At 38.6% G+C, this 12,371-nt stretch overlaps 1 protein-coding gene across 2 annotated transcripts in view; it reads right to left on the reverse strand.

The window, feature by feature from the left end:
* The window catches only part of cacna1c (calcium channel, voltage-dependent, L type, alpha 1C subunit), a 687,918-nt gene that overhangs the window by 33,559 nt on the left and 641,988 nt on the right, over positions 1-12,371 (reverse strand). For both annotated transcript variants that reach the window (XM_072267751.1, XM_072267750.1), the window contains exon 41: positions 5,430-5,564. In XM_072267751.1, the coding sequence (XP_072123852.1) occupies positions 5,430-5,564 (135 nt within the window). The remainder of the gene's footprint in view (positions 1-5,429; positions 5,565-12,371) is intronic.

The following is a 12,371-nucleotide window of genomic DNA, read 5'->3' on the forward strand; positions in this document are numbered from 1 at the left end:
CAAAGCTTTAACAGAGCAGAGTGAATGAATAAACTCTGAATTACTTCCACACAGCTAACTACGCATTAACGGGTATCTGAGCAGAAGCACATTGGAACCAACCACTACCACTACAGATACAAGAGCAGTTCAGAACCTGGATATTTTGTAGGGAGCGATTCATTTCCTGACACTCCCAGTCTTTTCCATGTGTGCTATGGGATACTCTCCATTGGCCTGCATGAATTCAAAACTGACAAAACTCAGGAAGATTAACACCATCCAGAACATAGTGGCCCACGTGACTGTCATCCCATTATCCACCCTAAACATTCAGTTCTCCAGTCCTGCACACAGTGCTATGATGTACAGTGCCTGGACTATAAGTTGTGCTGTTCTAACAGTAACTCCAAAAAAAAGCATGGGTTTCATTCAGAGCCCTTAGTTTTTAAAGTGTGCAGATATGGATTAGTCCAAAGCCTTCAGCTTTTGAATATTTCTTCATTCTACGAAAGAATACCTTTCCAAGTGTGATGATGAAATTATTCAAAACTGCACCATATTTATAAGACCACAAGATATAGCAGCAGATCTAGGCCACTTGTCCCATGGAGTTTGCTCTGCCATTCAATCATGGCTGATCCTTTTTTTCCCTCTCCTCAGACCACTTCCAGGCCTTCTGTCCTTAACCTTTGATGCCACAGCCAATCAAGAACCTATCAATCTCCGCCTTAAATTTACCCAGTGACTTGGCCTCCACAGCTGCCTGTGGTAACAAATTCCACAAATTCACCACCCTCTAGCTGAAGAAATTTCTCCGCATCTCTGTTTTAAACAGACATCCCTCTACACTGAGGCTGTGCCCTTTTATCCTAGACCCCCCCACCACGGGAAACATCCTTTCTACATCTACTCTGTCTAGGCCTTTCAACATTTAAAGGGTTTCAGTGAAATGTCCCTCATCCTTCTAAATTTCAGTGAGTACAGGTTCAGAGCCATCAAACGTTCCTCATACGATAAGCCTTTCATTCCTGGAATCATCCTTGTGAGCCTTCTCTGGACCCTCTCCAATACCATTTCCAAGTAAAAGAGCCCAAAACTGCACACAGTACTCAAGGTAAGGCCTCACCAGTGCCTTATAAAGTCTCAGCATCACATCCCTGCTCTTATATTCCAGACCTCTTGAAATGAGTGCTAACATTACATTTGCTTTCGTCACCACTGACTCTACCGCAAATTAACATTTAGGGTATTCTGCACAAGGACCCTTTGCATCTCAGATTTTTGGATTTTCTCCCCATTTAGATGATAGTCTGCACAGATATTTCTTCTAAAAAAGTGCTTGACCATGCATTTTCCAGCATTGTATATCAGTTGCCACTTTTTGCCTATTCTCCTAATCTGTCTAAATCCTTCTGCAACCTTCCTGTTTTCTCAAGACTACCTGCCCCTTCACCAATCTTTGTATCATCTACAAACTTGGCAGCAAAGTCATCTATTCCAAGATTGATATACAGCATAAAAAGAAGCGGTCCCAACACTAGTCACTAGCAACCGACCAGAAAAGGATCTTTTTATTCCCACTTCCTGCCTCCTATCAATCAGCCAAAGCTTTAACCATGCTAGTGACTCTAACCATATTATGTGTTCTTAACTTGGTAAGCTTGCTCATGTGTGGCACCTTGTCAAAGCCCATCTGAAAATCCAAATATACAACATCCACTGCATCCCTTTTATCTACTCTATTTGTAATCGCCTCAAAGGATTCCGAGAGATTCATCTGGCAAGATTTTCCCTTAAGGGAACCATGCTGACTTTGTCCTGTCTTGTTCTGTGACACCAAGTACTCCATAACTTCATCCTTAACAATTGACTCCAACATCTTCCCAACCACTGAGGTCAGGCTAACTGGTCTATAATTTCCCATTTCTTGAAATTTCATGACTAACGACTCTACAATCTCCACAGCTACCCATTTCAGAAACCTGGTCTGGGTGACTTATGCACCTTCAAGTCTTTCAGCTTTTTGAGCACCTTCTCCCTTGTAATAGTAACTGCACTCACTTCTCTTCCCTCACACCCTTCAACACTTGGCACATTGCTTCCCAATCCTCTATCTTTTTGTTAATTTTTGCTTTTATATTAGCTTTGACTTTATGAAGATTAGCAACTGATATTATACACTGGCATAGAGTTGCTACAGGATGTATTATGGTAAATACACAACAGAAACAGGCCCTTCTGCCCAACTTATTTAGAGTAATCACTATGTCCATCTCATCTAAACCTATTTGCCGGGGCATTTGGTCATATTCCTTTGAAACTTTCCTATTCACGATTCTCTTCAAATATTTATTATATGTTGTAATTATACATGCCTTTATAATCTCCTCTGGCAGCTCATTCATATATCCAACAATCTCTATATGAAACTTGCCCCTCAAATATTCTTTCATATTTTCCCTCCCACAAACCAATGCCCCTAGTTCTGGACACCCCTATCTTGGGAAAAACACTGTATCTGTCGATCTTTTCTATGCCTGTCATACTTTGGTAAGCCTCAGTAAGATCACTCTTCAGTTTTCTTCACTCCAGGGGAAATTGACCCAGCCTAATCAATCTCTCCTTATAACTCCCACTCCCCCAATTTCAGGCACCATCCTTGTGAATCGTTTCTACACCCTCCCTCCAGTGTGGGAGCCAGAATTGTATACAATATTCCAAGTGTGAACTAACCAACTTTTGTACAGCTCTAAAATAGTATCTCCATGCCATTGCTGGCCAAGATAAGCATGCCATATGGCTTCTTCACCAGCCTGTCTAATTATATTGCCACTTTTAGGGAACTATGTTCTACAACACTTCCCAGGATTCTGCCATTCACTCTACCTAGGCCTTTGAATATTCAATTGGTTTCAGTTAGATCCTTCCTCATTCTTCTAAACTCCAGTGAGTACAGGCTCAGAGCCTTCAAATACCCTCATACGTTAAGCCTTTCATTCCCAGAATCACTCTCATGAACAAGCTCTAGACTCTCAACAATATTAGCACATCTTTTCTTAGATAAGAAGCCCCAAACTGCTCACAATACTCCAAATGCAGTCTGACCAATGTCTAATAAAGCCTCAGCATTACATCCTTGCTTTTATATTCTAGTTCTCTCAAGATGAATGCTAACATTGCAATTGCCTTCCTTACCACCAACTCAACTTGTAAGTTAACCTGTAGGAAATCTGGCACAAAGACTCCCAAGTCTTTGCATCTCTGATTTTTGAATTTTCTTTCTGTTTAGAAAATAGCTTATCCCTTTATTCCTTCTACCAAAATGCATGACCATACACTTCCCTACACTATATTCCATCTGCCGCCTCTTTGCCCGTTCTTCTGATTAGTCCAAGTCCTTCTGCAGACTCCCTGCTTCCTCTACACTACCTGCCCCTCCACCTATCTTTGTATCATCCTCAAACTTGACAACAAAGCTATAATTCCAGCATTCAAATCATTGCCAACTAATATGAAAAGAAACAGTCCCAGTATTGATACCCATGGAACACCACTAGTCACCAGCAGCCAACCAGAAAAGGCCCCTATTGTTCCTACGCTTTGCCTCCTGCCAATAGCCAATAGCCAATCTTTTTATCCATGCTAGCACCTTTCCTGTAATATCATAGGGTCTTATCTTGCTAAGCAGCCTCATGTATGACACCTTGTCAAAGACCTCCTGAAAATCCAAGTACACAACATCAACTGATTATCCTTTGTCTATCCCGCTTGTTATTTCTTCGAAGAATACCAACAGATTTGTCAGGGAAGATTTCCCCTTAAGGAAACTGTGCTGACTTTGGCCAATTGTCCTAAAGAAAATTAGGAAGTTTAAGAAAAAGATTAAAAGGCCAATTATTTAAACACAACATAAAAGTAAAATAGGCCTTGATAGAGTGGATTGGAGAGGGTGTTTCCAATGGGGAATGTTTAAGACCAGAGGACACAGCCTCAAATTAGAGGGGCATCCTTTTAGAATGGAGATAAAGTATTTCTTTAGCCAGAGAGTGGTGAATCTGTGGAATTTATTGCCTCAGGCAACTGTGGAGGCCAAGACTTTATCTATATTTAAAGTAGAGACCGATAGATTCTTGATTGGTCAGGGCATAAAGGGATACAGGGAGAAGGCAGGAGATTGGGGCTGAGAGGAAAAATGGATCAGCCATGATGAAATGGCAGAGCAGACTTGATGGGCCAAAATGGCCCCATTCTGCTCCTAAATCTTATGGTAGTGATGCTTTAGAACATAGGGAGGCTTGTTTGTAAATGACAAAGTTATACTCTTCCTTTTTGAACAAATGAAATGAGAATATAGATGGGATGGTGGGATGCAGTGCAGTTAACGTTCAATAAAACTGCCTTTAACAAAATAGCAAAACAGTGGATAAATAAATGAGTTTTGATGATAACTTAAAAAGATCATATTTTTAAAAGACATTTAATAATATTAACTGCTGAAACAGGACAGTTATTTCCAAATACATGTTGTTCTTTTTAATTGTTTATACTACACAAATTAATATTTTATCCTAGCTGTTACAAATTAAACCAATTCTCATTCTGTGGCTTAGTCCTGTTTTAAAACAAGGTTATTTTCTTTATCAATTCTGATAGGTAAAACTCAAATTTTCAAAATGTTAATGGTCAGAGAACACTCACCTTCATTTTTACTGATACTTAAAGGAAAATATAATAGGGGTTGCAAGACTGACCTGCCTCAGGGGCTGTAATTACAGACTGACTTCCAAAACTCCAGCTCCCGGAGCACAGCATCCACTCCTCAGCATGAGCAGTTGGAATTTAACACATCAATCATATTTTTAACATTACTTCCAAATGTATCCTGTAAAGTTACTCAATAGTGCCAAGGATTATATTATAATGTGAAAAATACTGGTGAAAAGTTGCATAGGTAATGTCATGAGAAAAGATGACTGCAAGGGTAGGTAAAGACTTACTCCTTGTAGCATAGGAGCCTGAGGGTATAGAGGTGTATAGAATTATGAGGAGCACAGAAAGGGTGGATACGCAGTCTTTTTCCCTAGGAAAGCAAATCAAAAATTTGAGGGCATTAGTTAAAGTGAGTGGAGGAAGATTAAAAATTGCCTGAGGGGCAGCTTCTATATGCAGATGGTGGTGTACATATGGAATGAACTGCCAGAGGAAGTGGTTGAGGAAGGTACAATGTTTAAAAGACACCTGGGCAAGTACATGAATAAGAAAGGTTTAGAAAGATATCTCAGGTGGGGATCTTGGGCCCATTTCCAACTTGCAATTCTCTATGACCCAGTTAGATAAATAGATCAGCAAGCCATTAAAAGTGCATATTATAGTGGAATTTAGGTGCAAGTCTTTAGTTTTATTGGAATCCCTAAGTTTCTTTTGGCATTATCTAATGTGAAACCTACCCTGAAGATATCATCCTCAGATGCAGCTGAAGCAGCTTCTGTCATTGCTTTCTCTAGTTCTTCTTCTGCTGTCAGGTCCCCAGATATGGCTCGACGAATCTCAGGGCCAATGTCATGCAAAGTACGCAGACCCGCCTATAAAGGAAAAATAAATGCGGAAAAAGGGTCTAAAAGTTTCTTTTTAGACAGTGAAAAATGTTTTTTACATATAATTCCACATATATCAGTGGGGAATTAAAAAGGTCCCATCAACCACTTCTACCCTAGCCATCTGCAGAACCTAGGTGAATGGAGCTACAAACTTACCCACTGGCTTCCCACCACAATCTGGGCAACAATATGTACAGGTGGCAAAGACAGTTGCCTCAAGCTGGCAGAATCTTTTAAAGTCTGAATAAATGGTATTAATGGGGCTCAAATGAAGAGATAAATGGAGATCTGAGCTGGCAGCAGCAGATGTTGCTGGGGAAACCAAAACTGTAATGAGGTGGATTCATAACTAAGCAAGGAAGGGAAGAATATCATTCCAAAGTGTTAAGTGTTTCCTTTTGGTTCTTTGTTGTACGTTCAGTCTACAAAGAGAACCCACGCATCAGCTCTGATTATTTTTAGTTTAACTTTATGCCATGTTTTCTGTCTTGAGTGAATATTCTGGAGCACTTCATGGGTGGCCCATAACTAATGCAATTTCAACACTTCTGCTTGATGTTGGCAAGAAAAAAATAATACCCCAAATATTATTCTCCTGATGGAAAGGCAAAAGGGCTGTATATTGCATAGAACCCATGTTTGTTTAGATTCCACACTTTGAAGGCTAGATTTTAAACACTGATGTTGGAACAGAGCCTGCTTCACCTGGCTTTGCAACCTTGTTAATAGACTGGGATGTGTTTATGGATATCTGGCCCACTTCTTTCCAGAAATCTTAACTACTAGGTCATAAATAAAAACAAAAGCATGCTTATTTTGTGTGTTACTGCAACGTACAAGGGCCCCTGCACGAAGAAATTAAGCATTCATAAGAATATTATACAGCACAAGAATGCTCCATAAAATGCTAGGAGATATATCAGAAATAACACTGTATCATTTACATATATTTACTAAGCATCAACTCTTATCTGGTTGGTATATATCCTTGTTACAGCCGGTAGGAAATAATAGGACAAGAGGAAATCAGAGGTGTGATTCCTGAAGAAGAGGCTCTGTCTGTCCAAGATGCACTCGGGTTATTAACTCAAAATTTAGCTTTCGTATCATATGTGCAGAAAGTCAGTTTAGTCATATCGAAATATTCTTAGAAAGTATACTGGTTCAAAACTCTGTGCCTTCTATAACTTGAAAATAACATAAGTGCAACTGGAAGCTTCATATATACAAGTTATATTGTTTATATTTTTTCATGTCTAATGTCCTCTTATATAGTTTCCAGGGAGGGGTGTTTGTCTTGGTTGTTGATATTACGTGACTACTATAGTATTGGCAGCCTGTGTACCGATATTCTGTCCTTCAATGGACCAAAATTAATTTATGTTACTCCATTTCAAAAACAAAACTAACGTCCAGTGTGAAATTTTTATTCAGAGATTACCTTAAAAGAATATTTATACTATTCTGACATCTTAATATGAAGTTAGAAGTTCTAAAACATTGTGCATGTTTCCTGATCATAAATCACCTCATGTAACAAAGAAATCATAAATGAACTTTTCTCTGTCAGATGCTACATGATCTGAATACTTCCAGTATTTTTCCAGTATTATATTGAAGAACAAAATGTCTGAAATATTTGTGACTAATCATTGTGGGTGTGTGTGTGACATTTCCAGCTTTTCAGTATGTATTTGAAACCTGCATAATTTCTTCAGACATTAAAACAGAAATCAAAAACATTTCTTTGCAAATGCAATTCATATTACAAAACATTATACAATCTAATTCCAAAACAAATGCTATTATCTATAGCTAGTAGACTAAATGCTCTGGGCTTTACACCGGAAATTATGCATTATACAAATGCGTTTAAAAACATTAGTATAAATTATGGCAATGATTCTTTTAACTATATTAACATGCAATTACAATCATAACCTGCATGATAAGAAGACAGCTTTTCAGAGAATTCATGAAAAGTCAGTTAACACACTACATATTGCTACCAAAAAATGAAACAGTGCCTTTGAGCTTTGGAATTCCAGTGTTCCTGCTCAGCTGCTGGAAGTGAGGAGGGTTGGGATTTCATTTTGCCACATAAGGTAATGAGAACAAGAGCATTTTAGTCATGCTTCAAGCTTCAAATGTGGCGCCCATGCATTGAATAATAAGCACGGTATGAAGATCTGGCAAGGGTGAAGAAATTAGACCATATAATTAAGTGTTCTTAAGGGGATAAACAGGTGGCAGTGTAAACGTTCCATATGAAAAATTAGACAGACATAAAGAAAGACAATTGGAAGTGTGTATTGCCTAATCATATCACAGACTCCAGAGGTAGATAAAGCAATGACAAATAATTCACCTGAATATCCATGAACAAAGCTTGAGTTGCACAATATAAAAAAATATAGAAGATCTTTAAGAAAAGTACTTCAGATAACATTACCAGGCTGAAATTCAGAGCAATATTTGCAAGAAATAAGTAAAATTGTTTTGGTCAAGGAAAAGGGAAATGACACAAAGGAGAAATTGATCCAAAGCCTTTATTCCAAGCATTTTATGGTAACTGGAAAATTATTTGGAATGTAGATGTCATAGAAGTCAAATGAAATGGTATTCAATATATAATTGCCAACCTTATAACACAATATATTAGAAATAATCAAATGCAACATAATTGAAACAAATTACTATAAAGATTAGTGCAACATGAACATTGAAAATATTTGTCTTAAAATGCAACTGTATAGCAAGAACTGTAAGTCATTAGGAAAAGAAAAGGAAAAGAATGCATTTTGAATCTTATCATGTCCCAGTAATGATGAAAAGTCATCAATCTGAAAATTTAACTATTTCTGTATCCACAGATGTTTCCTGATTTGCTGAGGATTAGCTTTTTTCTGGTTTTATTTCAGACTTCCAGCATCCACAGTATTTTGCACATACAGTGCCTGATCAGGTATCATAATATGAAAATCATATACAATAACAATTATATACAATGTTTTTATTTCCAAATATAACAATCCATTCGTTGAACTTTGAAAGGAATTCTACATGTTTACGGAATAATACATCAGCCACTATGTCCCCAGATAAAACTCCATTTCTCTCCAGTTGGTCTTCAGTTGACTTTGGAGCATTCTGGAAATTGACAAAGTGGATTCATGTGGGTAAATTCATTGATCTCAAACTCCTATTAGTTAAAAGTCCTGGGGAGCTGGCACTACCGTGCCGCAATCTCCTCCAGCATGTGTTCCTCAGGAAGCACAAGATCAATGAATTTACATGATGGAGTCTTACAAATTAGTGCCTTATATTGACCAAAGTGACTGCATGCTATGACAATCAGACTCCACGTTACTGCAAAACATCTTACCACGTACGCAAGTCCCTGTTCATGTGGTTGAACCTGCATTTGCATAGTGCCCACAAGTGCTAAGTTACCCCTTCTTATGCTCTGGAACTTTGTGGGGGAGATGAAGGCACTACACCTGTGAACTCTGCCTGAAGTCCCTATTTTTTTGCGTTGCTCCTGTGGCAGATAAATTCAGGTGAATATTGTCTCCAGCCACGTGCTCTTACATTCTAGGAACTGTTTCCATTATGGCCTTCCTTGCACTTCTTTACTTTCCATTGCTTCACCAGCCGTACAAAACTCTGTAATTCTTCTCTCAACAAAATGATGGTTTGCTGCTGCTCTGCTTCCGAGAACTTCAAAGTGGCAGAATTATCTGTAAAAACACAAGTTTTTCTTATCTGATGCTGTACTGAATGACTACATATCACAATGAAAGCTTGCAAGAATTTTGAACATGAGAAATCTCACAACAGGAGTAATGCAGAGTCAATTAGTTGAGCAAAAGGATTTAGAAAGAAGTTTTGAAGGTGCTGTAATTATGTTACTAAGATGCAAGTGAGAGAAGGGTTAATGCTAATTGTTTGGACTGAAGGTAAAGAGTGTGGGTTTAAGTAAAACAATTTAATACTCACCAGAATTCAGTAGAGTCAAAGGAGGAGTCAGATAAGTCCATGTTCCACGAGGCGAATATTTTAGGGATAGAATTCTGATCATTTATATGGTCTGGTCCTGCACACCCTTTACAGTTAGGTGCTTTAAAGGCACCTTCCCTAATTCAATAACACACACAGTCACTCCAATAGAGGTATCCTGCTGTCCTTTCCAGCCTGAAGACAATTTGGAGTTAGTTTTTATTTTCAAAGGGACGTTTAACTGTTTCTTGGGACATTCTGGACATTCCCAACAGCCTGACTGCAAATTGCATCAGGTCTTACCTGCAAGAGTTTCACTGAAACTATTGTACATCAGGGCAGAATTCTTACATGTGGTTATTGTGTGATGTGAACTAGTCACTCCCTTTCTCACATGTCAGAATATTGCTTACAGTCAATGTAATGCAAGACCCTGGCAGGACAGGGCCCATTTCAAATACAAAAGCTGATGCACAAAGGATTCTGGACATAAGCTGTTCAATAAGTGAACTGTTTCACAAATGTTCATGTGAATAACATGGATATTTCAGGTTTTCATTATGTATTCTTTCAGGTTCAATTTCTTATCTGCCTGTTCCTGTTAAGTGTGGTAAAGATTTACTTGCAGAGTTTAATTGGCTCATTTGGAATGAAGGTTAGAAATGTCTGTTTTTTTTTGTGGATTCCAATTTGACTTCTTGCCTGAAGTCTAGGAAAAAAGGGCTCTCCGATACTTGACACAGAACTCTGCCAGCAAATGCATTATTTGTTTTCCACCTGCTGAAACCAACATTAGAAGTATTATTAAAAGAAAAGATATTGTTTTTATTCCCGTGTCTTTGTTTCTCACCATATTTGTGCTGTTTCCACTTCAAAGTTTCATTAAGTATTCAAAACCATTTATCTGTTCAATTTCATGTAATTTTCTAAATCATGCCTTGTCAGTGTTTGATTCAATTTTAAACACATTTCTCACAATACATAAATAGATGCATAGATAAGCTAACCAAATGAGGGATCATCTGATATTGAATGACATGAAACAATAATTTTTGCTCGAAAGCAGAAGACTAGTAGAAAATTACTTTGTGAATTTTCAGTGAAAAGCTAAAATGGAACAAATAAAATAATGAAAGACCAGTTAAATGAAATAAAGAACACATTACTAAATTAAATAGCCTGTAAAAGAAAGCATGGCGATCACAATATTCACTTTGCCTGAGACAATTATTTGAAATGTAAGCAAAAGATCTCCTTAATTCTGCCTGCTTATTAGCACAACTACCAAATGTAGTCAGCATAAACCTTGCTTTCTATTGAATGCGCACATCAGAAGGCAAAAAAGGGGGCCCAAACAGTTCTTCCAGGTGAGGCAACACTTCACCTGTGAATCTGCTGGCGTCATCTATTGTGTCCGGTGCTCCTGATGCAGCCTCCTTTATATTGGTGAGACCCGTGGTAAATTGGGGGAACTGCTTTGTTGAGCACCTCTGCTCCATCTGCCATAAGGGGAAGCTCCCAGGGGCCAAACATTTTAATTTGGATTCCCATTCCTATTCTGACATGTTGGCCCATGCCTCCTCAGGGTGGAGGAGCAACACCTTGTATTCCGTCTGAGTAGCCTCCAACCTGATGGCATGAATATTGATTTCTCCTTCCTGTAAAAAAAAATTCTCCCTCCTCCTTCCTCTATTCCCCACTTTGACCTTTTACCTCTTCTCACCTGCCTATCACTTCCCCTTGAGTCCCCTTCTCCTATGGTCCACTCTCCTATCCAGAAAGATCAGATTCCTTCATCTCCAGCCCTTGATCTTTCCCACCCACCTGGTATCACCCATCAGCTTCCTGCTGGCCTCCTTCCCCTCCTCCTCCTCTTTTATTCTGGTGTCTTCCCTGTCCTTTCTCAGACCTGAAGAACGGCCTCAGCCTAAAACATTGACTGTTTATTCATTTTCATTGTTGCTGCCTGACCTGCTGAGTTCTTCCAATATTTTGCATCTTGTTGCTTTGGATTTTCAGCATCTGCAGACTTTGTCATGTTTAAAAAATGTTGACTTCCTTGTAATAGTTAAAGCTGGTCTCTGCGAATCAAGCCTATCTTGCATTTCTTAAAAAGAAGGTGCACTAGTCAGATAAGAAGTGAATCTGGTCTGGGAAGCATACAAGAATATTGCAACAGGTGAAAAATGTATTGGGATGGTGTTTCAAAAGTCCTAACGGAAGAAATGGAAAGAAAGATAGATGTGATAGATCAGTCAGGTCTAAGAAATAGTCACAGAGGTTAAATTCCATAGACCTAAATGTGATGCTTAATGACTGCTAGAGTTTCAGTAATGCATTTTCAAATGACATAATCTCAGTTAATCACTAGTCAATCTTTAAATGATCATTCTACCATCAATCACCTAATGAGTTTGATGAAGGATCTTTCTCTTATTACAGGTGCTGCATAACTCTCCTCCCACCTGGTAGGCGCCTCTGGAGACTCCGCTCCCGCACCGGCAGGCACAGGAAGAGCTTCTTCCCTGCGGCTGTGACCCTGCTGAACCTCGCATCACAGCGCTAAGCAGTATTGCACCCAAATTGTGCTGTCTCAGTACTTCTATATTTGTGTGCTGTAGCACTTACTTTTTATTCGCAGTTATTTTGTATATAACACTGTTCTTTGCATTTCTGGTCAGATGCTAACTGCATTTCATTGGCTTTGTATCTGTACTTGGCACAATGACAATAAAGCTGGATCTAATGTAATCTAATAATTTGCTAAATATTTTCAGTATTTTCGGTTTATTT

The sequence above is a fragment of the Mobula birostris genome, chromosome 9 (genome assembly GCF_030028105.1).
Source record: "Mobula birostris isolate sMobBir1 chromosome 9, sMobBir1.hap1, whole genome shotgun sequence".
Lineage (NCBI taxonomy): Eukaryota > Metazoa > Chordata > Chondrichthyes > Myliobatiformes > Myliobatidae > Mobula > Mobula birostris.